Source organism: Talaromyces rugulosus, chromosome VI, assembly GCF_013368755.1.
Source record: "Talaromyces rugulosus chromosome VI, complete sequence".
In the NCBI taxonomy this organism is placed as follows: Eukaryota; Fungi; Ascomycota; class Eurotiomycetes; order Eurotiales; family Trichocomaceae; genus Talaromyces; species Talaromyces rugulosus.
The window spans coordinates 2,653,061-2,680,957 of NC_049566.1; the positions used below are offsets into that span (position 1 = coordinate 2,653,061).

A 27,897-nucleotide genomic window follows, 5' to 3' on the forward strand; every position below is an offset into this window, starting at 1 on the left:
GCATTACATTTAGAGCACCTTACCTAGCGGCACTGACAAGGGATCTATTTCTGTTAGCGAAAACCACTTTCCCAGTGGTAAGTTTGGGAAGTCCAGGAAGTGATCGCTCCACTATTGTCATAAGTACATGACAGAATTAACATAGAAATATCTTCAATTTCAGGGATTTACGATGTCGGACAAACGATAAATCCGCCGCTAATGAGCTCGCCCCAATTAGTTAATAATGTGCAGCTCTAGGCTACAGCCAAAGCCGCTAGTTAGGGGATCCAAACTTTCTCCTCTAGTTTATTTAGTACTTCAATTTCCACGAGGTGCGACAACTAAATACTTCGCTATGCCTCCTAGTGTGAAGTCATCGATAATATGAAGGTTGAGCGGATTATTATAACTTGGTTGCCAAATGGAGAGCATCCCTAGACGCTCGCGAGCCTCTACCAGCCGGACCAAAACAGGCTGCATAACCTGCAAGTGAGTCGCCTCGACTATTCAATATGTCCTGGCCACTAATAACAGGGTTTTTTTTTCTTTCATCAAAAGAATAAGAAAAGTAAAATGCGATGAGGAAAAGCCAAGCTGTCGGCGCTGCACATCCACAGGCCGCAAATGCGATGGGTACCATCGCGTAGTCAAAACGCCATCAAGGACAGATAGCTCTGGCTTGACACTAAACACGATGGTAGTCTACCGCGCACCCTGGTCTCTATCGCTGCGAGAGCAGCAATCTCTTGACTTTTTCCTCGCCGAGACAAAAACCCGCTTTCCAGCCGAGTTTTGCCGTCCAATCTTGAAGGCAGCGAATACCGAGGCGGTCTTGGCTCATGCTGTCATTTCGTTCGGGGCTCTTCATCAGGCTTATGAGTATAGACCCGATGGTGCTACTCGTGTGGATTACACCCCTCTAGGCCAGTTTGCCACGTACCAGTATGGGAAGGCGCTTCGGTTACTTCGAGCTCAAAGTCGGCGACCTCGAGGCTTGGAGACTCTCATGCCGAGAGAAGATATCACACTTGCATGCTGTGTGCTCTTTGCCTGTTTTGAGAGTATCCGCGGCTGTCGCCGATCAACAATCATTCACATTACACGAGGACTGAATTTGCTTCGACAATACAAGACGTTACCGCAATCGACCCAGGGGGCGTTGGTGCCAAAGCAGGTTCTCACATCTTTGCTCACGCGACTAGACAACCAATTAGTTGAACTACTAGGAACGAAAGTTTCAGTGACAATTAATGATAAAAATTATGACAAGCAGGTCACCTCCGCTTTGGAAACGATGGAGGAAATTTGTGCTAGAGAGGATTCCTACTGTTCCTTAGATGGCCTGTTGAACAACATTCTCCATGATCGATTGAATACAGCACTAGCTATTGAGGGACGTGTAGTTCCTAATCTACCTTCAGACCAGGGACGAGTATCGCGATATTTAAAAGAGTTACAAAGTAATTTCACTTCTGCATCAACCCCCAAACATCCAACTCCGGGAGAAGGAGATTCATACGACCATGATCCCGGTATCATGCAAATATGGTGCATTCTTGGAAATATATACGTATCACTACCACTCACAATGTTCCCTGAACATGTTTGGGACCAATACATGGCTGATTTTGGCTCTATTGTTTCTCTTGCGGAAAATTATATCAACCGATCCAGGTTTTTCTTGACACATTCAAAGATACAAAAAAAAATATGCTAATTTGTTTCAGATCCCCCGGAAGATCATCACGAAGACAGACGTTTTCTTTTTCCCTTGGTATTATTCCTCCACTCTATGTTGTGGCCAGTCGATGTCGTGATAGAGACATTCGTCGTCGCGCAATCACTTTATTGAAGAATTGTAAACGTCGAGAAATTCTTTGGGATTCGAATATGGCTACGGAGGCTGCAATACAGGTTATCATGATTGAAGAGAATGGTGCATCTACAGGAGAGAGTTGTGCCAGAATTCACAATGTCAATGCCATTCTCGATGATGAGGATGGGGTCAGTTTTGAGTTCGAAAGATCTATATAGAATTAAAAATAATAATACATACATATATTGCCAATTATTCTAAATTTTGTCCTGCGATGACCTCACATACAAGTAGTAGTTTTATTCAAAACTAAGGCCATTGGACGATAAAATCTTCCATAATCGCCGTTCCGTTGAGTAGGGCAGCACTTTGATCAGCTGTGCAAGTCGTGTCCATGTCCAAAGTATAGCATAAAGGCTGTGACAGATCTGTAAGCTTATTTTTGATGTGAAAGCTAGAGTGCGGCCCTCTAGTTCGATAGCTTATAGCACTTTCGCCAGTCAGAGGAATATCCCCGGTTGCGATATCCTTGCTATTTATGATGCGTGAGAATATCCGGTACATTGTTTCGGGTTGGAAGGCCGGCGCTTTAAAAAAAAGTCAGTACTTGACTGTGGAAATTAAAGAATCAGGCAGGCTTTACCTTCGTGTCCCGCCTCAAATACTCTTGTGAAAGATAAATTTCCATGTTGGCGAACAACACCGCCGGTGTATGTACTGTTCGTAATGAGGTTTTCATATCCGCTCGATATGAATGCTGCAGATTGTTTGTGCTTGATAGACAATGTGATGTTCTCGCCGCCCATCCCTATACAAGGTCAACCTTGATGAACCCTTTATGATCAGAGGGTTGTGACTTACAGTTGCAGAGATAGTCTCGATCTCCGTGGATGAGATTAACTTTGACGCCTCGCTCGAGAAGGAATGCGAATTCATCCATGGCATTTCCTCTGCTAATAAGGGCATTTCCGGTAGTCCCAAATGCTTTTGTTGTCAATTGATGTTCAACCGCATGGGCTCAAGGTGTTGACTCACCATTATACACAGCGTTCGAGTTGGCCGTAAAATTCACCTCAGCACCCAGACCCTCTTGGACCCAAGCTCTGTTAAGAAATCCATCAGTATAAGGCTGTGGGAAGGTACTAGTCGGGATCTCGGCCATGTCGTGAATGTCACGCTGCAGTTCATTAGCAATATTCATGGGTTTATTTGGTTCATATTACTCACTCCAGACAGAGCATAGGCACCTAGAACATTCTCATAACAGTATGCATCTGCAGCTATGCAGATGGCATTTACCTCGGCATTATTGCCCCAGTTGTACGGATCATGCTTTTGCTGTTGTTTTCGGCACTCCATAGCCAACTCTAGGCAGCCCCCAGGCTTGGTGAAGTTATTTTTAACTTCCTCGTATTGTTCTTTAGTAATCACTTGTACGCCATAAGTGTTGTTGTATGCAAACTCGGGATAAAATGACCCTTGAGTAACAATATCACTGCACCCGTTGTGAATACTCAGTGTGTCGAGTTTGATTTCAGAAGGGGACGAAACTCGGTCGATTTTGCGTTGGCCGTCTCGAATTTTCTCGTTTTGTTCGACGAAGTAGGCAGAGTAGGCTGGTCCGAATCGTCCTCCGAACTTTGTCTGTTAGTTTTGTGTGTCTGCATGTTCAACGTTGGGATTAATTATTTGGCCATACCGATTCGGTCCAGAAATGAATCTTGTTCTGATCGTTTCTGCGTTCCGGGAATCTATACGTTGAAGAAATTTGTTAGCAGGTGTAAAGGGGCAAAGTAGATACTTGATAGAAAGTCATACTCATTGAGCCAAACCTGCATAAAATCCCACAATGTTCTCGCGCCATTTTCTGTGGAATTCGCAGTTCCATTGGAATCTTGGGACCCAAATACACCGATTGCAAACGTGTGATTCACAGCAGGAATTTCCTCTTTATCAAAGTCTGCTGGGGTGATTGCGGTTGTGCTGTAGTCTAGGGTTGCGTTGGTAAGCACGTCGTACGAGAATCCGGTTTGAGTAGGCTGGTCGATGAAAAGAATGTCGGACTCTCTAGTCCATGACCACGGATTGGCAGAAGTGCTGTTTGAATCAGGGTTGACACTGCAAGGCCCTATCTCAGTGGTCATGGAAGACGTGGAGCTGGCTCCTGGGCCACCGGATAGGTATATTGTCAACGGCGCGTCATGTTTAGTGTTCGATTTGGCGTAGTAAAAGAAGAGGTTGGCCGGATGGGGAAACGCGTCGTCTTCGCGCGGAGGGAGACGAACGTAACCACTGTAGGTTTCTGTGTCGGGTGTAGAACAGATGCCAGTCTGTCGGGTCAACCCTTAGTGCTGCTCTCTTTGTGTCTAAATGGAAGGGTAGAAATACCTTTTTATACGATATAGATGCCCCCTTGATATGCGAAGACTGGAGTTCTGCGATCCCTTTTGGTTCAGGAGGGGACCAGGTTTGTCCAAGAGCAAGACAGCTCAAGAAGAGCGTAGAAAATGTGAGTTTGCTTGCCATAGCTCAGTATAAACGAATTGTGATGTGGCTAATAAGTTGATAAAGTGAATGGAGTTGGACATGAAGCCATATTTATGCTGGCTTTTTGCACTACCCTTTCTTTTTTTTTTCTTCGGCCCCTGAATAAATATCCATAAATAACTGTGAAACTACGAGCTCATCCTTTCATGTAACTGACTCCTATCTATCCAAAAAGTGCAATATAGTGCGCTTGGTGGAAGTCAACATTGCCTATTTCGGGAACCCGATATGTATACTAGCTATATATGGTTAGTGGGTATGTGTTTTGATACATCATTGGTTGGCTCGCTTAGTACTAACCTATAAAAGAAAGTGATCTTCAAGCCTCAATTTAGAACATCTGAATGGGCGAATCCTCGTCATATTATTTAGCAACGTCGATAGTCTATAGGAATGAGTGTTGCCTGGAGGGCGGTGAATCCTTAGCACTACGTCATCTATGGTGCAGAAACAGTCGAGTTACGGCTATATCAATCATCATCATTATTATTAGGGGGCTAATTCAAGAATGATCAAGTCCAAGACTGCAGCAGATTGGGTGCTTGTTAAATAGGTTCGATACTCCGTGCTAAAGGAACGAAACACTGCCCTGGCTTACTTTCAAAAGCCGACAGACGTCGATAGCCGTCCGGAATGCCTTACCTCTTTCGATCCCAGTATCGGAGCCACTCCGGCATGCTATGTTATTGGACATCACAACCAGGCCATAGCAAATGCGCGAGCGACTTTTGACTAGCGCACGAAAGTCATTGCTGTATCTAGTTAGGGCATTTGCAAATGCGTGACTGGTCATTAGTACAGAGTCACGTGGCGCTACTCTCCCCGGATTCTCTCCGCGTTCCACTCTTTTCCCCCGCCGAAACCAGCACAAATGAGGTTATGCACCCCATTGGGCTGTAGTAGGATGGCGTCTACCAAAATACAAACGCATATATATCCATCGGAACCTATTTTCCGCTTCAGTTCCCCCAGCCGGCCTAGAGAGGACGATGGACATAGAAATTGGAGCTGGATGGCTCCATTTTCTGCATTTACTCCTACAGTTCATTCGGACTTAGGCCTCATAATCAGAGAAAAATGGCAGATACAACGATCGCACCTGCAATGGACAAGTCCGTCGACGAGCAGGACTTGGAGGGACACCAGTCTGCTACCCATGCAGAGCACTCTACGATTCCAACGACTGCTGCTGAACGCGAGCCATACGGCCCGCCGGGCTTGCGTGGGCTCCTGAAGAATCCGTACGTGCTTATGTGTGCTGCATGTTCGACTCTGGGAGGCTTGATCTTTGGCTATGACCAAGGTGTCGTGTCAGTCATCTTGGTCATGGACCAGTTCCTGGTAGATTTCCCCCGTGTGGCTGCGGGCTCAGGAGGCGCGGGCTTCTGGAAGGGATTGTTGACGGCCATGATCGAGTTGGGCGCCCTGGTCGGTGCCCTAAATCAAGGATGGATTGCAGACAAGATATCACGGCGGTACTCAATCCTAGTCGCCGTTGCCATCTTTACCCTTGGCTCCATCTTGCAGACTGCGGCCATCAACTATCCGATGTTGACTGTAGCACGACTCATTGGGGGTGTGGGTATTGGCATGCTGTCAATGGTTGCGCCACTGTACATTTCCGAAATCAGTAAGTGGAGTTTTATATACATATAGCTTTTTTTTTCTCCAGAATTTCTCTGATTAGTGGACCCATCCAGGCCCTCCCGAATGCCGTGGAACTCTTCTCGTTCTAGAAGAATTCTGTATTGTTCTCGGCATTGTTATTGCCTTTTGGATAACATTTGCAACGCGGTACATGGCTGGCGAATGGTCATGGCGTTTGCCCTTTTTGCTGCAGATGATCCCAGGCTTTGTTCTTGTAGGGGGCGTGTACATGCTTCCTTTCTCTCCGCGCTGGCTTGTTGCGCAAGGCCGCATGGATGACGCACTGGAAAGTCTCACCAAGCTGCGAAATCTTCCGGCGACGGACAAACGCGTGTGCCGAGAGCTTCTTGATATCCAGGTCGAAGTCCGTTTCCATCAACAGATGAGCGCCGAGAAGCACCCAAAAATTCAAGGCGGCGGTATGAAAAATGCTCTCAAATTAGAAATAGCTTCTTGGATGGACTGCTTTAGACCGGGTTGCCGACGCAGGACGCATATTGGTATTGCAATTACTTTTTTTCAGCAGGTAAAACTCCTCTTTTTTTGGGTATTGTTTTCCCCTTAGGCTAACTTTCTTACAGTTTGTCGGCATTAACGCGCTTATCTATTACTCCCCAACCCTCTTCGAGACAATGGGTCTTGACTATAACATGCAGCTTATCATGTCTGGCATTCTCAACGTCATGCAGCTCGTCGGTGTCAGCACTTCGGTGTTTACCATGGACAGCCTAGGCAGACGCACGCTGCTTTTGGGAGGGTCCGTTTTGATGGCCATCTCTCACATCATCATTTCCGTGCTGGTAGGGCTTTACAGCAACGATTGGCCCGCACATCAGGGACAGGGCTGGGCGAGTGTTGCGTTTCTGTTGTTTTACATGCTAGCCTTTGGGGCTTCATGGGGGCCCGTCCCTTGGGCTATGCCTGCTGGTATGTCCATCTTATAAAAAGTGAACACAAAAAGATTATCAAAAGTCTAACCACAGAAATTCTTTTCAGAAATCTTCCCATCTTCTCTGCGTGCCAAAGGTGTTGCCCTGTCCACCTGCTCCAACTGGTTCAACAACTTTATCATCGTGAGTACCTTATTTTTTCCTTCTCACACAAATACTTACTTTTCATACCAGGGCCTCATTACTCCCCCTCTCGTCGAAAACACTGGATTCGGAGCATACGTGTTCTTCGCTGTCTTTTGTGTGCTCTCCGGCATATGGACTTTTTTCTTCGTGCCGGAAACCAAGGGCCGCACTCTCGAGCAAATGGACCATGTTTTCAAGGATAACTCTAGTTCGGGCGAGGAGATGGTGAGGGAGACTATTGAGGAGGAGTTGATCCGAGCAGAGCGCGTGGGTGTGTAAAGGATATATGTCAGCGCTTGAAGATGTGTAGGTAAGAGAGAGTGTGTGTTGATAGACATGCTATCATAGAATTATCAAGTGTGGACCGGTATATATGATAAATCTATTATCTCTATATTGACGTCCCTTGGGGAGCTCACTCATAATATCAATTTATTAATCGACCACCCACATGGTGTTTCTACTACCATAGCCACCACTCAAATGTCCAGCTGTGTAACTTCAAGTAGGTAAGCAAGTCTTAGGTCGCAATCCTGGGCAATAATAGTATTCGCGTATTTCTCACCATTCCCAATCCGGAATGTCATGAGAGTCCACACCAAGACGTGTGAAAGCGACTTGTCTTTTATCTTCTGCCACGCTCATCTAATTGAAGACAGTTTTCTCTCGATTTTTTTAATATTACGTAGGATTTTTAATTCATATCTCTACCTCAACCACCGCATCCTACGGCCTTTTATCTTCAATATTACGGTACTACAACGGAAGGGATCTGCCCTTGCCAAGGTCTTTATCTCCCTCGGCCCATATCAACGAACAGTCTTATCAAAAACGCCAAGGCAGACACGTCGTGATCCTGATCATCCTGTACGTAATATGAGTATGCGCCGATTTTACTGGCCGGAAATGCTGTAGCTTCCAGAACAAGACACAACCCAGCCTTGGCGCCAAGCCAATTGCGCTCTCCGCTGTTGGGCCCGCGCCCTGCTATGGTCGCATTTGTATTTCCCGAGACGCCCAAGGCTGTCCTGTTTTTTACGCCGCTCAAGAGCTGATTCGTGCAGGCTCCAGATAATAACAATGCCCCCCCAGGCATGGGCCCATGTGGCTTGCAAGTTAGTCCGTCACGCTTGCCCACCCCGCAACATACGCTACATGGATTTAAATACCTAAGGAGAGCGCTGCAAACGGGCCCTTCTCCAGTCGTATCTTATTTTTTTTCCTCCTGCATCCTTAAGCACGATCGTGGCAGGGGTTTGCGTGAGAGATTCTATTCTCCCTAGCACTAGCTCCATCTACGATGGGTGCTTTCGAAGATTCCGGCATATTCAAGCGCAAGCATGAGTCGAGTGCTAATGTTATTGCGGCTGAGGAAGGTGTCATGGTCACTGAGCCTGATGGCCATGAACTTCACCGCGCCCTCAAGGCTCGTCATATCACGATGATCGGTATACTCCTTTTTTTCTTTCTTATTAAGGTCCAATACAGAGTCATCGAGCTGACGAGTAAAAAGCCATTGGAGGCGCGATTGGTACAGGTTTGATCATTGGGACTGGTTCAGCTCTCCAAAAGTAAGTTACCCCGATGAAAGAAGCGTCCACCCTATAGCTAACATTTCAACGTTAGGGCTGGCGTAAGTGGTACTTTATATCCACGGGAACCGACGTTATCTCTGACCTTTTTTTTTTTTTTTAAATAGCCCGCGTCCATTTTGATCTCGTATTCCATGGTCGGCATGGTCGTGTATATGGTCATGTGCGGTCTAGGGGAGATGGCTTCCTGGTTGCCACTTGCCTCTGGCTTTACTGGTTATGCAGTGCGCTTCTGCGACCCAGCTCTAGGGTTTGCTTTGGGCTATACGTACGTTTCCTAGGACTACTTTTTGCGCATTGAGGCTTACAACATTATTTGGCGTTCAATAGATACTGGTTCAAATATATCATCGTCACGCCGAATCAATTAACTGCTGGTGCATTGGTGATCAAGTTCTGGGATCCCGACGGGCGAGTCAATGCAGGTGTCTGGATTACTATATTTCTCGTGTTGATCGTGAGCATCAACTACTTTGGGATCCAGTTCTTTGGCGAGTTTGAGTTCTGGCTTTCGTCCTTCAAAGTCATTGTCATCCTGGGACTGATTCTGCTGTCCTTCATCTTGATGCTCGGTGGCGGCCCGACCCATGACCGAAAAGGGTTCAGATACTGGAAGAATCCCGGCGCATTCAATACATACATTGACGATGGCGCAGCCGGCAGATTCTACGCGTTCTGGGCCACCATGGTCTCTGCCACATTCGCCTACCTGGGTACCGAGTTGGTGGGAGTGACCGTGGGCGAGGCGCAAAACCCGCGCAAGACGATCCCTCGCGCCATCAAGTTGACGTTTTACCGCATCGTCGTTTTCTACATTCTCAGTGTACTGCTTGTTGGCACGCTTGTGCCGTACGATTCGCCGGATCTGATTTTTGCAAATAAGCAATCCAACTCGGCTGCGGCGTCGCCCTTTGTAGTTGCCATTGAGAGCGCGGGCATTGACGTTCTTCCACACATTCTCAACGCTTGTATCCTGTTATTTGTCTTCTCGGCGGCCAACTCGGATCTGTACATTGCCACCAGGACGATTTATGGTCTTTCAAAGGAGGGCAAAGCACCAGAATTCTTATCGCGGACCAACAGTCGTGGCGTGCCGGTGTATGCCCTTGGCCTTTGCTCTGCTATTGCATGCATTGCCTACATGAACGTCACCAACGACTCCAAAACCGTGTTCAGCTACTTTGTCGACTTGGTTACAGTGTTTGGCCTCCTCAGTTGGATTTCCCTTCTGGTCACACACATCTACTTCGTCCGGGCCCGCAAAGCGCAAAACGTGCCAGAGAGCGATCTCGCCTACAAAGCGCCCTTTGGCGTAGCCGGCTCGTACTGCGCTCTCGCCTTTTGCATTCTGATCTGCCTGACCAAGAGCTACGACGTGTTCACTGTTCATTTCAACTACAAAAAATTCATCACGGGTTATCTGGGCATTCCACTATACCTGATCCTCATCTTTGGGTACAAGATTGTGACCAAGAGCAAAACTGTCGCGCCGCACGAGGCGGATTTGTGGAGTGGCAAGGATGCGGTGGATCGCGAGGAGGCAGAGTTTCTGGCGCGCAAGGCGGAGCATGAGGAGAAGCATGCTGGTGCGAATTGGTTCTATCGCACCTTTGTATCGTGGCTGTTTTGAGAACGGAACAAGTCTGCAGGAGTTGGTGAAAGATGTCTTCAAATGTTCAATGTTGTCTGTCGGTCGTTGGAGGTTGGCTTGATATACATGTGTATAGATTAGGAATAATATAAGATTATGCTCTACAAATGAACATCTATGGATTACGGGACACTATCAATTGATACATATGTACAACAATGAACAGTTGACATTGAATAAGTAAACGAATTGAATATCCCAGTTATTAGAGGACGCAGATTTAAAAAAAAAAAAAAAAGAGGTTAATGACAAAGGAAATGCATTGTCTAGCCTGGCAGATCGGCTAGGGGTCTATTTTTACAACTGACACACAGCTCCATTCATTCCATGGAAACTTCAGATCCTTTTTCTTTTATACGGGTAATATACACACGCGCTAAAAGAAAGCGGAGACAAATGCAAATAACAAAGAAATGGGAGCAGTGGCAGATATTACATCATCTATGAGCTCTCGAGCTCAGCCAAGATCTTCTCACCCTTGGCACGGGCAGACTCAAAGTCACCAACCATGTAGAAAGCGTTCTCGGGAAGGTCGTCACCCTCACCAGCGATAATAGCCTTGAAGCTGCGGATGGTGTCCTTCAGGTCGACCAGCCTACCCTCGATACCAGTGAAGACCTGGGCGACGGTGAAAGGCTGGCTGAGGAAACGCTGCAGCTTACGGGCACGCTCGACAGTAAGCTTGTCGGCCTCGGACAACTCGTCCATACCAAGAATGGCAATGATATCCTGGAGAGACTTGTACTCCTGGAGCATCTGTTGCACACGCGAGGCGGTGTTGTAGTGGTCCTCACCGACAACACGGGGGTCCAGCATACGCGACTTGGAGTCGAGAGGATCGACGGCAGGGTAGATACCCAACTCAGAGATACCACGAGACAACACAGTGGTGGCGTCCAAGTGAGCAAAGGTGGTGGCAGGGGCAGGATCAGTCAAATCGTCAGCGGGCACGTAGACGGCCTGGACGGAGGTGATGGAACCCTTCTGGGTGGTGGTAATACGTTCCTGCATGATACCCATATCGACGGCAAGAGTAGGTTGGTAACCGACGGCAGAAGGAATACGACCCAAAAGGGCAGACACCTCAGAACCGGCCTGGGTGAAACGGAAAATGTTGTCAATGAAGAGCAGCACTAGGACTTGTCAGCATTTTTTTTTCTTCTTCTTGTAATGTAGTTTTCGTGTGTTAACGTACCATCCTGTCCCTCCTCGTCACGGAAGTACTCGGCGATGGTAAGACCAGTCAGGGCGACACGGGCACGGGCACCCGGGGGCTCGTTCATCTGACCGAAGACCAGAGCGACCTTGGACTCGCCATCCAGTTGGATGACACCAGTCTCCTGCATTTCGTGGTACAGATCGTTACCCTCACGAGTACGCTCTCCGACACCAGTGAACACAGAGTAACCACCGTGGGCCTTGGCAATGTTGTTCTGGGGTTTTTCATGTTAGCATTCCAGCTCAATTTCAAGGCGTTAAGAGGTAGCAACGTACAATCAACTCCTGGATGAACACGGTCTTTCCGACACCGGCACCACCGAAGAGACCAATCTTACCACCACGGGCGTAGGGGGCAAGCAAGTCGACGACCTTGATACCAGTAACGAGGACTTCGGCAGAGGTGGATTGCTCAGCAAACGAAGGGGGCTCGGTGTGGATAGCAGCGCGCTTGGAGGTCTTGATGGGACCACGCTCGTCGATGGGGTCACCGGTGACGTTCATGATACGACCGAGGGTCTCGGGACCGACGGGGATCGTGATGGGGGAACCAGTGTCGTGGGCAGAAGCACCACGGGTAAGACCCTCGGTACCTATAGCAGGTCAAGTCAGTGGGAAAAGCGTGAATTGAGACGCGTCGCACGACAACGTACCGTCCATAGCAATTGTGCGGACAACATTCTCTCCCAAGTGTTGCTGCATGATTGTTAGTCACCAAGACAATCAAAAAGATATCGAAGAGCTTTGAATAATACTTACAGCAACCTCGAGCACAAGCTTCTGGCCGTTGTTTTGGGTCTCAAGAGCGTTGAGAATGGGGGGAAGAGACTCGGAGTCGAACTTGACTATAGTTCACTATCAGCAACAGGGACCGACAAAGCCATTGAGATGCACGAGAGGGTGTTTTTCGGTGGTGTTGGGCGCGGGAAAAAGATTTTTTCGTTCCATTGCGGACGATCCCATATTGGTGCCAAGCCGGCCGGGAAAAAAACAAGGATTGTAGCCACGTACCGTCGACAACGGCACCGATAACCTGGTGAATCTTTCCAACGAGGCCAGCATCGGTGCTGGCGTACCTGGCAGTCAGGGCAGGGAGAGCATTGGATCGGAGAGGCTCGAAAGCGCGACGGGCCACAGGGGTCGGTCGGGCAAAGGCAGCCCTCCCGAAGGTCCGGGCGAGGCCGCTGTGAACGAAGAACGAGCAATGGTCAGTGACTGGACGGCGCAGGGAGGGGGGAAGTGAGCTCAATTGACTCGGGGACGCACCTCTTGAACATTATGATGGGTGTTTAAGAGCGAGAGGATACGGGGGGAGGAGAGTAGAGATGCGAGGTTGGCAGCTTTGCCAGAGGTGTTGGAAGAGAAGGGAGAGAGAGTCTTGCAGCGCCCGTCGCCCGCTGACCGTGTCCACTCGCGGCGCGACGTTGTTCCGGATCCCGTGACCCGACTGCACCCGAGGGACGAGTATGGCTTTGTTGCAGACGGCCCATGGGGTTATTTTTGATTTTTTGATTTTTGTATGTATTTTTTTGTGTTTAATATCATGTTTGTATTTATTTACTGTATGCTTGATTTTGGCTGCGTCACCACCGCCTGACCGCGGCAATGGAGGCACCCGGAAAACTCTGCTCTCGGAGCTCATAAACGAACTAAGCTAAAAGCTCCGGCAGCCAATGAGGCCACGTCGGGATCCTGCGTTTCCCGTACAACGTGTTCTTCTCATCGTTACATATAGGATAATAATAATCAATTGATTCAAAAAATGTTTGGTGTGGATTGTCAGCATATTATGAGTAGCTGTCAACTATTATATTACCAATTGATGTTAATTGCATGGAACATTTAACCATTGAATGTTGAATGCGGCACATATAGCCGAGGGTTCCGGATATGTATACTACACAAGTACGTATCCTTGATGCAACATTTGAAGTTCAATTAATGCCAGATTCAAAGGTTGACTTTTTAAAAACCTAGAATAATTGCTTCAATTGATTGACACAACAAAATCATATCAAATCAATTGCAACATTAACTAATGACAGCGGCAATACCAGACGCATATAACATGTACAACAACGCCTGCACGTGGTAGCTTTACTGCATCAATTGATCAATTGATATGTGTACCACAATCAATTTACTTGCTTCTTAGCCATCTTATTCAATATTACTCAACAGTCTAAAACAAAGGAAATGGATTGATTATAGCACAGTAGACAGTACATGTTTTGATCAGTTTCCAAGGGAGAAGAGCGAGGGAACGAGGCCACAAGCCACGGTGCCGAGGATATACAACAGTTTGCAGACCGAGAGAAAGCCCCGCCAATTCTCCTGTCCAGGGTCCAGTCTAGTGGATAATTTATTGAGTCTTTTCGGGGGCGCTCTGCACGAAACCCTCGCCCTGGTAACCCTCACTGCTGATACCGGTGATGGGGTCCATCTTCTCTCTCTGTAGCAGCATTGTTAGCACATATCTCTATATAGATATAGATAGATATATATATATATATATAAAAGGGAACGAACCAGGGCATATTCATTGCTAGCCTCTTGCCATTCCTTGGTCATTGTGCGAGGAGGAGAGCCGGCAAAGAAACGAGTAGAGTAGAAGATGGCGACCGAAGCAGCGACCAGCTGGGTGACCTTGGAGAAGATCTTCCAGCCCTCGCCCTTGGGGGTTTCCTTGCGGGGACCGTGGGCTCCGAATGCGATCCAGTAGGCTGTATAATATACACCGTGAGTGACGGGAGCAACACAAAGAGCAACAAGAAGCAAAACATACCGGCCTTCTTCTCCTGAAGGGTCAGCTCGTGCCAGTTCACCTTCATACGATCCCGGAGCTGCATCCACAAGTCGGCCTGTTCCTGCGGCGGCAAGTCCTCCCAGCGCTTCTCGATGCCGGCGAGTGTGGGATTGGCAATGGCGTGGCCGGACGAGAGACGAGTCTGCTGGGCAACAGCAGCAGCAGGGGCAGCGAATCGGGCCATGGGAGCGGCGGACGACCGGACAGCAGCGCCGCTGACGGCCTGCGAGGCGTAGCGAAGAGACATTGTGGGTGAGAAGTTGAGGAAGAAAAAAAAAAGGGAATTGAGGCGACAGGCGGCCGAAATGCGACAGAGCCGAACCGATAGTCGATCGGACAACAGAGAGAGCAGAAAAAAGTCGAGGTCGAGGGCGCGTGGTGGAGTAGAGAGGGTCGGCCAGGAGGGACGGACGTGGTTGAGTTGAGGTCGCTGGCGGTTGAAGCTGGTTTGAGGTCGAAGTCTGACGGGCGCCTTTTGCTCCGCGCTCATTGGCCCAGGTGCGCGGCCCGCTCGGTCGGACCCGAATCTTTGCCGTGACTTGATACTGTATTGGTCGGTATGTACGGTATTTTATACATTCCACTACAGCGATTTATTATATTCTATGCTTGATTGATTGAACATGGCTTGAACGAGTCAACGAGTCAATGAGTCTTGGTCCCTAATTAGGAAAAGCCCGCACGAGAAAAACTACCTACGAGGGTGTTTGCCAGTATAAACAGGAGTCACGGCTCGCTACAGTGACGTACGTTTTGTTTTTTGTGTGTGTTTTGAGTGTTTTGTATTTGTTCGTGACGTGGAGCCTCAATGCATGCTCAAGCACATTGCATTACGTCCATCGACTTGTCCTCCCGCCTGCGCACATTTCGCCCCGAACCAGCCGGCGCCATTCTTTTAGCTGATGGTCTTGCCCTGGCCCTTGCTGGCATCGGCGAGAACAACCTTCCACTCAATGTCGGCTGGGCTGTCTGCGTGGATGGAGCTGACCACGTTCACTGCGTTCTTCAGGACTTCGCGGGTGCTGGCGTAAAGCATGGATAACTGGAGGGGTCAGTACAAGCTGTCCGAGAAAGGGTAGGGCCAACTTACGCGAGTGGGTGTGCTCTCTGGCACCCAGGAGATAAAGATGATTTTGTTCCTAGACGACACGGTCAATCAATATGTTCCGGCGGCAATCGAGTCCTACAAGTCATCATGCCATACCTAATGCCCTCGCCGGGAATCTCATACTCGACGTCGTAAACGGCAAATCGGGGAGCCGGGTTGCCAGCGGCATCCTTGGCGTCGGCGAGCTTGCTTCGGAAGACTTCCCAGTCCTTGTCCCCCGAGGACTCTTCGACGACGACGCGCTTCTTGTCGTCGGTGATCTTGTAGATGACAAACTTGACTTTGCCGCGGCTCAGACGGAATTCGTTGAAGGCGGTGATGCATTCATCTTCAACGGAGACACTGGGAAAGTGTCAGCTCGACATGGTCTGGTCAATTGCTATTATGCGTGTGTGTGTGTGAGAGAGAGAGTGTGTGTGTGTGAGGCGAGCGTACCCAGAGGCCAACTGTAATATGGCTCATTGATTAGCCAGCGTCCTTTCAAGAGACATATAAAAAAAGACCGGCAATACATACAGACATGATGGCGGGTTATGGATGGCGATTCGATCTAGAAAAATACGGGACGGACGAGAGAACTGGTGTGGTCAGCGCAGGCAGATGCAGATGCGGAGACGCAGTGGGTGCGACCGGGGTGGCGACGCAGGCTGCTCGAGGAGGAGTGAGGGTGGGGTGGTGAGGATGAGGATGAGGATGATGAATAGACATACGGGGAGGGTGGGCTTTCGAGCAGGACGCAGGAAGGCTCAGAAAGGGCGAGGTGGGTGAGTAGTATGCAGAGATGATAAGTACGTAGTGCAATGTAGGAGGGGCGAGTTGGCTTGTTTGTTGCCTTGAGCCCGCGCCGCCTGGTGGGGGGAGACGCCGCCCCTCATCACGTGCGTATCGGCTCAGCTTGTTTCTTGCTTTTGTTTGCTGCCTTGTATGTTGATAATATAGATATATGTATTTATATTTGTCGTGCTTCGGAATCGACGGACTGTCTGGTAGAGAGATGTCTAGCAAATGTGCGCTAGGCTATTGCTCAGGCACTAGGTGGCTCTCCTGTGGCACACAATATATGTAGTATATCTAGTATGTGTAGCCAGTTTCTCGTAGCAGACATCAATTGATAGTGTATGTATCAACTGCCGGCATATCCAACATTGACCTGGGCGGCCTGGGGCATTCCATCAATGTCAACTGGTCCAGATTTAGAAGCGCTCGGCTTCGGGCCATGCGAATCCCGACTCGATCCTTTTACAATTACTCAGCGTCGACCACTATTTCAACTTACTCAAAACTAATTCGCCAGACTAAGCCATGGACGCAAACACCCATGACTTAATAATGCTTGATTCGTCATCTCACGGCCGTTTTGCATGCTGCGCTCGACGATATATAGCGGTGTCTGCCCCGCCCTGCGCAGAGCTGCTTTCTCTTCTATACCACCAACAACAAGAATAACACCACCATTTCTGAAAACAATAAGAACATTCACAATGGCTTCCCCCAAGATCATCTTCTACACTAACCCGACCTGCCCCTGGGCTCACCGCGGCTATATTGCGCTCAAGGAGCTCGGCCTGCCGTATGAGGAGGTTGTGATTGACCTGGACACCCCGCGGGAGCCGTGGTATCTTGAAATCAACCCGGTACGTTTTTTATATATATATATATATATTTTTTTAAAGCAAAAACTAACTGGACCTCCAGCGCGGCCTGGTCCCCGCCCTCTCGTACAACGGCAATATCATCATCGAATCCGGCATTGTGGCGCGCTTCCTAGCCGACGCCCACCCGTCACACCTGTTCCCGCCATCCGGGCCCGTCGACAATGCCCTGTACCGCGCGCGTGTCGATTTCTTTGTCGATACATTCTTCAGCAAGGTCTTCAGCCACGTGTTTGCCGGAGTCCGCGCTGCCAGCGCTGAAGAGCGCGAGGAGGCTGCCGTTGCGCTGGTGGACAATCTGGCCAAGGAGATTGAGCCGCTGCTCGAGGATGGGAAGGGGCCTTTCTTTGACGGTAGCGAGAAGCTGACGCTCGTCGAGGTAAGCTTGTTCTTTTAACATATCTAAATATACAAGAAAAAGAGAGAGAACTAAAAGTATTCCAGGTCCTCACCGGCTCGTTCCTTGTGCGTCTCAACTCCTGGGCAAAGCCCGAGTATGCCCTGATCTCGACCAAAATCCCTCAGCTGCTGGAAAAAGTGCCCAAGACAAAGCGCTGGATCGAAGCGACTGCTCAGCATGAGAGTGTCACTTCCATCTACGATGAGGACTTTGTGGCTACCCGCACCAAGAAGAGGTTTGCCAAGGCGTAGACAGTAAATAGGGGTATATTGTTATATATATACATATATATGTTGATATGTAAATCAATTGATGGGTTATTTTATGGTATTCTTAAAACAAAGTAGAGGACGTAAATTGGCAAATATATTGACTCCGTGTATGCCCCAGTTTAATTATCCAAATAGCACTCACCAGACAAAGAAAAGAAAAGAATATACATGAAAGCGTAGGGGAAAAATAAAATCATGGCAGAGATAAACTGGGCAGCCGTCGTGGAAGCCTCAGGCTCATCAACTGCCTCGTCAAAGACACCACACCTGCTCGCACTTTCTGCTCGAGCCTGCGGTCACCCTTGATGCGCATCCAGACCAAGACAGCGCCCAAAACCACACAGTCCCAGAGGAGTTGTCGCGTGGCGATCCAGAACAGCCACTTGAGCCACGACCACAGACTCGATTTCCGCCGGCTGTAGATTGGCCGCGACTCGATTTGCTCACGCAGAGCCGCGAGCTCTGTGGTCATGGTCGTCAAGGCCTGCTCGACGCGCCGTCTCCAATCATTATGGGCTGAACCGCCGCCTCCTCCTCTGTCGCCGGGTGTGGATGCTCGTCTTCGTCTTGATTTGGCTGCTGCCGGTCGTTGGTTGCGCTCCTGCGACGTAGTTTCCTCTGATGAAGCCCCGTCTCGGGCTTCTTGGAACTCTTCGTCATCATCATCATCATCGTCATCCTCCTCCTCAAGTATATTTGAATTCTGAACATCCGACTGACTGACCGGGCTCAGCACCCGCAGCCTCGAATCGCCCAGTCTCCTTCTGTATATTGCCAAATCCTCATCCGGGTCTTCTTCCGCCATCACCGGCGGCGACCGGCTCATGCGCCCGTCTATACTTCCATACCGCCTCGGCTGCGGCGGCGGCGCCGAGGAGACCTCTGCCGTCGGGGGCAGTCCCATCGCCTGCATGGGACTGGACGAGGACGAGGACGAGGTGCTGTATTTGATCTGATCCCAGACGAATTCCAATTCTGCTACCAGCTCGCGCGCTTCTTCCGTTTGCGATGCGTACCGATGCATTGTATCGACGAGTGTTGTGATGTAGCGCCGTTTGGCTTCGGTGCGCGTGATGCCGCGTTGGGAGTACCATGCGTCCCTACATACACAAAGCAATCGTTAGTCTCATTTGACTCTGTAAATAAAACCATAAATCATAATAGCTCACCACTTCTCTCGCTCTGCTTGCACATCCGCAGCCTCCCCCATCGGTCGATCCATTATCCCCTCCACATCGCCCTCTGTTCAAAAAAAAAAGTACCGTTAGCCAGGATACTCCCTCAAAACGAAATAATACAAAAGGACGAACAAACTCACCCATGCTCTGCTTGTATAATCCATATAGTCTGAGTCTGTCCGCCGTCGGCGGCCGGGCAGTGCCCGTCCTCGGTATCTTCTTGACGGTATTGAGGGCATGGACGAAGACTCGATCTGTGTAAGCGAATTAGCTTCTACTTTACACTCCTACAGAAAAAAAGAGAGACGAACCGACAGAGTCCGACATTATTGTGACCCGAGGTAAGCCTGCATGAGCTTCAGCTTTCTGGGGGGGCGTCGCCCCACGCACGCCCGGCCGAGTTTCTGTAGCCGCTGCCGCAGGAGGAAACGATAAAACGATAAAACGTGAATCAATAAAATAACCAATTCAGGCGCTCGAGAAGAAGTAAAAGAATTGATTGCAGAATGCGATGCTGATTCAAAGGGAGGAGGTAATAATCAATGATGATTGTTGATCTGCTCGGCTCGGCTAGAACGAACTGATTTGATTGATTTGCACGCGACAAAACGGGGCTTTGATTGTTTGATACAGAGAAGAGGAACCGGACCCGCGCGCAAGGATTTCAACTGCCAGCCAGTAGCAGCGTGTCGGAAAGGAATGCAGGGAATCAATTAATCAAACCCGGCCAGGAAGAAGGCGTTAAGAAGTAACTTGGTTAGGTGAGTTGAGTCTGGTCTCTCTCTCCTTCTCGTGAAGACCGACGTTGAACCGCGGCCCAGCGTTTGCCCGCCTTTCCCGTTTGGGCGGCGACCCACTCACTGCCCGCTGCGGAGAGCTTCTCCTAATAATACTATACTACTAATACTGAAGTAAGGTGACAGTCTAAAGACTCGTTCGTTGTAATTTTGTATGATACATAAACTGCCCTTCGCCAATGCCCACAGATCGTCCAGTGCAGAAGAAGCATGCATGACACGCGCAAAGAAAAGACAAAAAACAACATAAAAATAAGGAACAAAACAGTTTGCGGATATCGCTTCATCAGAGAAAAGCGTTCTCGTTAGATTTTTTTCATGCCCACACACACACAGCTCCCTGGGTTTGGTTTCAATTGCGCCGATGGAAAAATGAATAACAATAAACTAAGAAAAATCACAAAACAATGGAACACAGCCATGGCTTGAACGTGAAACCGGTCAAAGCTAAACGCCCAAGTACCATAAGATGAGAGAGGAGACACAAGAAAAAAAAAGAATAGGAAGGAAAAGAAAAAAGGAGAAAGGATAGACCGCCGTCTGTGCATGCAGGATACCATTTTGAGATAGCCCAGAAAGAAGAAATAACCAAGTACCCTAACCTCCCCGGGGAAAAAAGATCATGTCCAGATTTTACAGCCAACGTTGCGAAGCACTCGGACCACGTCAACACAAAGGAGACAACCGGCCCATCTAAATTTGCGTAGGAACGCCGGTTGATTGTGCAGCGCCGCGTCCGCCTCGGAAACCGCCTCGTCCTCGATTGTTTCCGTATCCGCGACTGTATCCTCGGCCTCGTCCGTACCCACGCCCTCTGCCACGACCACGGTAACCGCCACGGTAGCCATCAACGCTGCCTTGGCCAAATGTCTCGATGTTCTTCTTCTCCTCCTCGCCACGACGCTCGCGAGGACGACTGATGGCCTCCTCCCGGTCACGCGTCTCACTTGAAATGTTGTCAAAGAATGACGACGATTTGTTGTAGGCAATTGGAGTAGAAGACGAGTGTATAGATGCCGTGTCTGCGCTTTCACCAAGGTCCTTCTCCTCTTCAATCACAGGGGACCCAGTAGCAATGGCTTCTTTCACAAGGTCTTGCTTGTTGAACTTGGCGTTGGAAGATTCAAAATCGAAATCCGTATCCGGAACTTCGATCTTCTTGTTTGTAACCTGGCCACCACGTTGGCCACCACGTCCACCTCGTGGCCCTTGGTGTGCTCCTCGGGGGACACGATTGTTATCGTATGGCTTAAAATCGTTGAATTTCTTCGAAATAGCATCGACTCCTGCATCGTTTGGTCCCTTGTTCTGAGCATTTGGCTGGGGCAGCTTTGCCATTGCTGCGGCAACGGCAGCAGTAGCCGCACGAGTGGCATCCGTGATAGCTGCCTGAGCTGCGTTTTGAGACGCCGCCACGGCACCCTTCTGAGCAGTGGTGAGTGGGACAGCAGGTTTGACATTGGCAATTGGGATAGCTGGCACGACCCGGTCATTCTTTGGACCAGTAGGTGGGACCTTTGATGGCGTTTGAGGAGCTGGGGCTTTAGCTGTTACAGCTCCCTGGGTAGCCTCGAAAACCGAAGGTTTCGATTCGACCGGGGGGGTTGGGCCGTTCTGTGCAGGAGGAACTGGCGTCGCACTCTTGCTGGCGGGCTGAGATACTTTGTCTCCAACTGGAAGTTCGGATGTAGGTTTCGGTGCGGATGCTGGAGGGCCGGTAGGAGGACCAGGGCGCTGTTGACCTGGAGGACCAATAGGGCCTTGGTTAGGAGGAAATTGGCCAGGAGACCCATGAGGAAAGCCGTGGCCGGGGGGAGGAAACCATCCCGGAGGAGCGCCGTAGGGGGGGAAGCCAGGACCAGGAGGCCCGTAGCCAGGTGGACCAAACCGCTGTTGACCACCATATGGAGGGTAACCATAACCTTGGAACGGAGGTTGTTGAGGATAACCGGGAGGGGGACCAGGTCGACCACCTGGGGGGCCTTGCGGTGGCTGCTGCTGCTGCTGAGGCGGCGGGGCTTGGGCACCAGGAGGTGGGCCAGGGCGAGACATGCTCTAGGGTCATCTTCATTAGTTTCCTTCAATAGCTTCAAGCGAGCAGTGCCACAATGTGTTTGTTGTATGGGTATGGGTAGTCAGATCAGAAGGAAGGCAACGGAAAATCTCCGCACGGTTTTGCGCTTTCAGAACAGGTCTGTGTTTACATCCGAAATAGTTCATCCTCAGACTACCAACACACGCACACACGCACAAGGGCTCGACTGTAGGCAGATAGGACTCACTCCGAGAATGGCAGGGTCATCTGGAACTTGCGGGCGCTGGGGTTCTGGCTCGTTTTTCTCCTCGGCGACGCTGATATCCTTCACATCACTGCCCCGGAAGACAATGTATTCGTAGACACTTGTGGATGCAGGGAGTTCTTCGCTAGGGTTGCCTCGACGCCCTTCTGTGCCGTGGGACATGACATTTTCGAGAGCGATCGTCGAAGCTTCGGGGTTGATTTCGTGTAGCGTACCGACATACCTAGAACCAAATCAGTAACAAAGAAGAAACATCACCAATATAATTTTTTTTTTTTCAAGTAGACTTTCGTACCGAATATCGCTTTTGGAGATGAGGTTGAACCGCTGGCTATAGCAGTTTGTTAGCTCGAAACGCAGGAGGACGCATTCAACTCAATTTTTGAAACTGACCCGATCAGGTGGTTCATGTCCATGATTGCAGGTTGCGCGCACAGGCGCTTGGCTGAACAGAGAGAGAGAGAGAAGGAAGTGAAGGCGAGAGAGAGAAAGCTGTTGGGAAAGAGGTGTTGAAGGGTTGGAGGGAACGTGTGACGCACGAGCTGTTTGTGGCTTGAAAATGAGCGTGTACGGCGGGGGGCAAACACCCAAAGAGCAGCCTCCGATAGCTTAGAAGTTAGCAACCATTAGTCTCGACTCTTCATGCAACTCGCATTTCACTAGTGCATTCTTTTTTCTGTTTGTTTGGGAAATAGCCAGCATAATGGCCCATTTGTCGAATAAAGAAGACTTCTTTCAAACTACGTTGGTGCCATCTCTACAAATATATATAAATATATATTTTCTTAGCCAACGCACTCATCACTAACCGACTCGCAGAGCCTCTATAGAGGAAACTAATCGCAGGGCTGCCAAGTCAAAAAACGAAGATGGCAAGCCTATCAGGCTCCAGAGCAAAATATTAGCTATTTCAGAAGACCCATTTAGCCCGGGATCGGTGTATGTCGCCGAGAGTGCAGGCTCAATAAGAAAAGTTGCCTTGGAAGTAGGTACGCAATTTGTCGGTCTGCAACAACGAGAATTTTCTAATCGATCGGCTCTAGACTGGTGAAACTTTGGCCCTCTACAGGGGACCGACCGCTCCTTTGACGAGCGTTGCTTTCAGCCCTGATGGCAAACTGCTCTTCGCGGGGTGCTGGGACAAATCAGTCTGGAGCTGGGATGTCCAGTCCAGGCAGCAGCGTCAAAAATACGAAGGCCACTCAGACTTTGTAAAAGCTGTGACGAGCGTCCGAGTCAATGGCCAGGACGTTTTGATTTCAGGCGGAGCCGACTCGAAATTAATTGTCTTTGACATCAAAAGTGGCGAGAAGCTGCACGTTTTCAAAGACCATTTGAGGGGGATCCAGGACATCCGCATCGACCCCGTCTCCATTCAGGAGGGCTCGTCACAGATTGAGATATTCTCCGCGGGAAGTGACCGAGAAATCAGACAGTTCTCGATAACATCTGATACTGCCAACGCTGGAAATGCACTTATAGCTCACGACACTAGTGTATATAAAGTATTCTTTGACGAAGACGGCGATATCTGGACTGCGTCGGCCGATAAGTTTGCCAAATGTCTCACACGCGACAGCGGATGGAAGCCTAATTTGGCTCTCGAGCATCCTGACTTTGTGCGAGATGTGGTGGTGTATGACCAGGGCGGCTGGGTGGTTACAGCATGCCGCGACGAGGAGATACGGGTGTGGAACAAAGCGGTGCGTATCAGCCTTGGTTTTAATTGCTCTCGTTATTCTGATCTCTAATCTAATATAAAAACAGACCGGGAAGCTTTTCCATACATATTCCGGCCATTTTGAAGAAGTGACGGGCCTTGTTCTGATCGGCAGCACGGTGGTCAGCGTCAGTATCGACGCCACCATTCGACAATGGAGCGTGCGTCCAGCAGACGTACAGAAAGCCAAGGAAGAGGCACAGAACACGAAGCCACAAGAAGAGCATCCCAAGGAGGAGTCGCTGCTCACTGAGGAAGAGGAACGCGAGCTGGCTGAGCTGATGGGCGAGGACGAATGAGGATGGTCGAGAGATGTCACGGACTACATACTGATGAGCACTTTAAAAAGAAGCAATCGATCATTTTTCTACGAGTAGATACTGTTATCATGTTCTTGTGGATAATTATCTATACATGCGATCACGTGACTCCCCAAGCTGAAGACCGTTTGCAGCCGCTGGAGTCTCGTCGTTCCCGGCCAAGCACGATCCGGCACGCGATCCCGAAGTCCAAAGCCCCCAGTCAGTCCACCAGGCTGGCTAAACAACCACATGTTGACTACGACTAGATCGAGTGTTTCAGCAGGCGCGTTCACCGAAGTTTGAATACTCGACGGACAAGGTCTGCGCATGAGGAGAAGCGGCAGCGCACTTGCTGTACATTATACAAAGCGTTTACATCATCGTCCAGGCGTTCGGCGGGGACCGGTAGATAGTTACCCCTCCATAATTGGGGCTTATACATCATCGGCGCCGACCTCGACATCTAGAGTGCGCCATTTTCCCAATCGAACAGGCTTTCCTTCTTGCCATAGCAGCACAATCGCGAGTTTGACGACGCCCAGCATGGCCGACAAGTCTCGTACTCGTCAGGAAGAACCCGGCGCCGCCGAGTCGCGGCCGAAGCTGGTGAATCGCCTCCACGAAAGCCAATCGCCATATGTAAGACGGTCCCCCCTGTTGATTCCATATCAGGAACATCTGCATTAACGGTAGTGATGTAGGTCCGCGGACACATGCACAACCCAGTTGCTTGGCAGCTCTGGGATTCGAAATCGATTGCCCTGGCAAAGAAACACAACCAGCTCATCTTTGTCAGTATCGGCTACTCGGCTTGTCATTGTCAGTGGCTTACCGTTCGCTTTTAATACTCCAGACTAACGAGGTTGCGCAGGGTGCCATGTCATGGAAAAGGAATCCTTCATGTCTCCCGAGGTTGCGAATATTCTCAACGAGTCCTTTATTCCCATCAAGGTCGACAGAGAAGAACGGCCAGACATCGATGATGTTTACATGAACTACGTGCAAGCGACCACGGGATCGGGCGGCTGGCCGCTGAACGTGTTTCTGACCCCTGACCTTGAGCCTGTGTTTGGCGGCACGTACTGGCCAGGCCCACAGTCCAGCTCGCCGACTCAGTTTGGACCCGACGGGTCCATTGGCTTCGTCGATATACTGGAAAAGCTTCGCGATGTGTGGCAGACACAGCAAGCCAGGTGTCTTGACAGTGCCAAGGAGATTACAAGACAGCTACGCGAGTTTGCAGAGGAGGGAACGCACGCGCAGCCAGAGGGCAAGGGCGCCGAGGACTTGGAAGTTGAGCTTCTCGAGGAAGCGTTCCAGCATTTCGCGTCTCGATATGATCCCGTGAATGGCGGATTCGGGCGCGCACCCAAGTTTCCCACGGCGGCAAATCTTAGCTTCCTCCTTCGCTTGGGCATGTATCCGAGCACAGTGACGGATATCGTCGGACAGGATGAATGTGCCAGAGCAACGACGATGGCGGTGACGACACTTCTCAAAATTGCGCGCGGTGGCATTCGAGACCACATTGGAAACGGATTCGCGCGGTATAGCGTCACTTCTGAGTGGTTGCTTCCTCACTTTGAAAAAATGCTCTACGACCAGGCCCAGCTTCTCGAAGCATATGTGGATGCGTTCCGCGTGACACACGAGCCGGAACTCCTCGGTGCAGTTTACGATATTGTTAGTTACTTGACAAGCAGCCGAATCCAGGCTCCTGGCGGCGGGTTCCATTCGTCCGAAGATGCCGACAGCTTGCCTACGCCCAACGACACGGAGAAGCGCGAAGGGGCCTTTTACGTGTGGACATTGAAGGAGTTTAAGCAGGTGCTGGGAGCGCGAGATGCTGGGGTATGCGCTCGGCATTGGGGGGTGTTGTCGGATGGCAACATTGCGCCTGAGAACGACCCGCATGACGAGTTGATTGATCAAAACGTCCTGTCAATCCAGGTGACGCCGAGCAAGCTCGCCAAGGAGTTTGGACTGAGCGACGAGGAGGTCATCAAGACCATTAAATCGGGGAAGCAGAAGCTGCGAGAGTACCGAGAGAAAACGCGAGTCCAGCCTGATCTGGACGATAAGATTATAGTGGCATGGAACGGGCTGGCCATTGGCGCGCTCGCAAAGGCCAGTGTCTTGCTCGACGAGATTGACCAGGCTAAGGCCCAGCAATGCCGAGATTCGGCGCAACGGGCGGCGGCGTTTATTCAGCAGAGTCTTTTTGAATCTTCAACCGGGCAGCTCTGGCGTATCTATCGTGATGGGAGCCGGGGGAATACGCCTGGCTTCGCTGATGACTATGCGTACCTGACGAGCGGACTGATTGCGCTGTACGAAGCGACGTTTGACGACAGCCATCTGCAGTTTGCAGAGAAACTACAAAGTATGTATTCAGACTACGACTACCCAAGACTAAGACTCCTGCTAACCAGTCCAAGAACACCTTAATGAAAATTTCCTTGCCCCCGGACCAGAGCCCAATACAACAGCTGGGTACTACACAACCTCGTCCACGCCCATCGAGGGGGTCCCAGGACCACTCCTGCGACTCAAGGGCGGAACCGACTCGGCCATGCCCTCGGTCAACGGAGCGATTGCGCGAAATCTAATCCGGCTATCAGCGCTGTTGGAAGATGACAGTTACAAGACTCTTGCGCGGCAGACGTGCAACACGTTTTCGGTGGAGATGATGCAGCACCCGTTTCTGTTTGTGAATTTGCTAGATGTGATCGTCGGGTTGGAAATGGGGATTCGAAATATCACTGGCGTCGTTGCAGCAGCAGATCAAACAACAAAAGACGCGGTCATCCGGCGGACACGAGCAGAGGTTGGTCTGGCAGCGTCCACGTCCACGGCGACGATCGCGGTGGTGGATGCTCGTGGTGACAGCTGGATCAAGGGACGAAACGTGCTGTACCGCGATTTGAAAGCGGGCAAAGATTTCTTGCTTGTTTGTGAGGCGGGCAGCTGTAGGACTGTGGATGTTTAATTCTTTTTTTTCCCCTTCTTCTTTCAGCCATTCCCATTTGGATTGACTAGATATGTATTATGTGATTTATACAGCATTGTGGAGTTTCTGGATGAACAAAATGAATACTATATTTTTATACACCGTACAGTCTATAGAGAAAGAATGTGTGGCGCTGTGGCGGCGTCAGGTCAAGCCACGGCGGATATCGCACCCCGATAGCGCTAACCCTAAACAAGGATAGCGCAGATAAGCACCCAATAATTTCGAGCTGTTTCAGCAAAACTTTGTTTTAGTCGATCACTTATTAGCACCAAGGGGGAGGCGTCCAGCCACGGCGGTTTCGGAAACACAGTGCTTAATTTCCACCTTTGTTTGAGGTTGATAATATGCGCTACTATTAGCCTATTATTCCGTGGAAGCGAGATCATAAACTGGAACCGAGGACTCGGTATGGAGTCTAATTAATTTATGGATTGAATTCAAGCTAAACGCCAGGGACGCGCGCAGCTGGCCTGATTGACAGTCTACAGTGCTACACTCTGCTGACTGGGAATTCCCAGCCCTCTCAGCCCAGTCATCTCCGCTTAGCCCAGCCTCAGCAGAATACGCATGCTTCGTACAACATACAGCTATATTTCAATGGTTCCAGTCAGCATTGCCGTGCCTGGATTCCTTTTCGGCGCGGCATTGCAGTACATGGCGGGCAGCCAATCAGTGTGCATAGTGGGTGGGCACGAGGGCCCCACGGCGTTTCAGAGCGCGGCCAATCAGATACGTGCCCAGAGGCTTGGCGGCCCCACGATGTGACAAAAGCCCCTGTTGGGTTTTGTTTGCTTTTTTTGTTTCCTCGACGTAATTTCGA

The 27,897-nt window shown here is 49.9% G+C and overlaps 11 protein-coding genes across 11 annotated transcripts; 5 read left to right on the forward strand and 6 right to left on the reverse strand.

The window, feature by feature from the left end:
• Positions 1-676: 676 nt before the first annotated feature.
• TRUGW13939_11288 (uncharacterized protein) lies at positions 677-2,016 on the forward strand (the record flags this gene model as incomplete). The annotated part of the gene is made up of 2 exons (XM_035494396.1): positions 677-1,656; positions 1,710-2,016. 2 exons carry the CDS (start codon positions 677-679, stop codon positions 2,014-2,016), a joined length of 1,287 nt encoding a protein of 428 aa, XP_035350289.1.
• Positions 2,017-2,107: 91 nt separating this feature from the next.
• On the reverse strand, positions 2,108-4,324 carry TRUGW13939_11289 (uncharacterized protein; the record flags this gene model as incomplete). The annotated part of the gene is made up of 8 exons (XM_035494397.1): positions 2,108-2,385; positions 2,442-2,606; positions 2,660-2,782; positions 2,834-2,975; positions 3,026-3,436; positions 3,498-3,549; positions 3,617-4,128; positions 4,187-4,324. 8 exons carry the CDS (start codon positions 4,322-4,324, stop codon positions 2,108-2,110), a joined length of 1,821 nt encoding a protein of 606 aa, XP_035350290.1.
• A 1,098-nt stretch (positions 4,325-5,422) lies between these two features.
• On the forward strand, positions 5,423-7,347 carry TRUGW13939_11290 (uncharacterized protein; the record flags this gene model as incomplete). Its single annotated transcript, XM_035494398.1, has 5 exons — positions 5,423-5,975; positions 6,046-6,518; positions 6,574-6,919; positions 6,989-7,065; positions 7,117-7,347. 5 exons carry the CDS (start codon positions 5,423-5,425, stop codon positions 7,345-7,347), a joined length of 1,680 nt encoding a protein of 559 aa, XP_035350291.1.
• A 1,021-nt stretch (positions 7,348-8,368) lies between these two features.
• Positions 8,369-10,290, forward strand: TRUGW13939_11291 (uncharacterized protein; the record flags this gene model as incomplete). Its single annotated transcript, XM_035494399.1, has 5 exons — positions 8,369-8,516; positions 8,582-8,639; positions 8,695-8,701; positions 8,768-8,928; positions 8,991-10,290. 5 exons carry the CDS (start codon positions 8,369-8,371, stop codon positions 10,288-10,290), a joined length of 1,674 nt encoding a protein of 557 aa, XP_035350292.1.
• Positions 10,291-10,752: 462 nt separating this feature from the next.
• On the reverse strand, positions 10,753-12,806 carry TRUGW13939_11292 (uncharacterized protein; the record flags this gene model as incomplete). Its single annotated transcript, XM_035494400.1, has 7 exons — positions 10,753-11,444; positions 11,507-11,744; positions 11,806-12,122; positions 12,183-12,225; positions 12,289-12,374; positions 12,541-12,713; positions 12,796-12,806. 7 exons carry the CDS (start codon positions 12,804-12,806, stop codon positions 10,753-10,755), a joined length of 1,560 nt encoding a protein of 519 aa, XP_035350293.1.
• A 1,085-nt stretch (positions 12,807-13,891) lies between these two features.
• Positions 13,892-14,582, reverse strand: TRUGW13939_11293 (uncharacterized protein; the record flags this gene model as incomplete). The annotated part of the gene is made up of 3 exons (XM_035494401.1): positions 13,892-13,981; positions 14,059-14,252; positions 14,315-14,582. The coding sequence occupies 3 exons, from the start codon at positions 14,580-14,582 to the stop codon at positions 13,892-13,894; spliced, it is 552 nt and encodes a 183-aa protein (XP_035350294.1).
• A 648-nt stretch (positions 14,583-15,230) lies between these two features.
• Positions 15,231-15,965, reverse strand: TRUGW13939_11294 (uncharacterized protein; the record flags this gene model as incomplete). The annotated part of the gene is made up of 5 exons (XM_035494402.1): positions 15,231-15,377; positions 15,426-15,474; positions 15,540-15,785; positions 15,879-15,889; positions 15,960-15,965. The coding sequence occupies 5 exons, from the start codon at positions 15,963-15,965 to the stop codon at positions 15,231-15,233; spliced, it is 459 nt and encodes a 152-aa protein (XP_035350295.1).
• Positions 15,966-16,924: 959 nt separating this feature from the next.
• TRUGW13939_11295 (uncharacterized protein) lies at positions 16,925-17,746 on the forward strand (the record flags this gene model as incomplete). The annotated part of the gene is made up of 3 exons (XM_035494403.1): positions 16,925-17,077; positions 17,139-17,474; positions 17,540-17,746. The coding sequence occupies 3 exons, from the start codon at positions 16,925-16,927 to the stop codon at positions 17,744-17,746; spliced, it is 696 nt and encodes a 231-aa protein (XP_035350296.1).
• Positions 17,747-17,960: 214 nt separating this feature from the next.
• Positions 17,961-19,272, reverse strand: TRUGW13939_11296 (uncharacterized protein; the record flags this gene model as incomplete). The annotated part of the gene is made up of 4 exons (XM_035494404.1): positions 17,961-18,867; positions 18,937-19,009; positions 19,086-19,199; positions 19,257-19,272. 4 exons carry the CDS (start codon positions 19,270-19,272, stop codon positions 17,961-17,963), a joined length of 1,110 nt encoding a protein of 369 aa, XP_035350297.1.
• A 1,163-nt stretch (positions 19,273-20,435) lies between these two features.
• On the reverse strand, positions 20,436-22,458 carry TRUGW13939_11297 (uncharacterized protein; the record flags this gene model as incomplete). The annotated part of the gene is made up of 4 exons (XM_035494405.1): positions 20,436-21,797; positions 22,025-22,265; positions 22,338-22,373; positions 22,436-22,458. 4 exons carry the CDS (start codon positions 22,456-22,458, stop codon positions 20,436-20,438), a joined length of 1,662 nt encoding a protein of 553 aa, XP_035350298.1.
• Positions 22,459-22,862: 404 nt separating this feature from the next.
• Positions 22,863-27,053, forward strand: TRUGW13939_11298 (uncharacterized protein; the record flags this gene model as incomplete). Its single annotated transcript, XM_035494406.1, has 8 exons — positions 22,863-23,027; positions 23,086-23,745; positions 23,810-23,923; positions 24,331-24,383; positions 24,577-24,703; positions 24,766-24,883; positions 24,936-26,447; positions 26,503-27,053. Coding segments are annotated over 8 exons (3,300 nt in total), but the record flags the coding sequence as incomplete, so codon positions are not given.
• Positions 27,054-27,897: the final 844 nt, after the last annotated feature.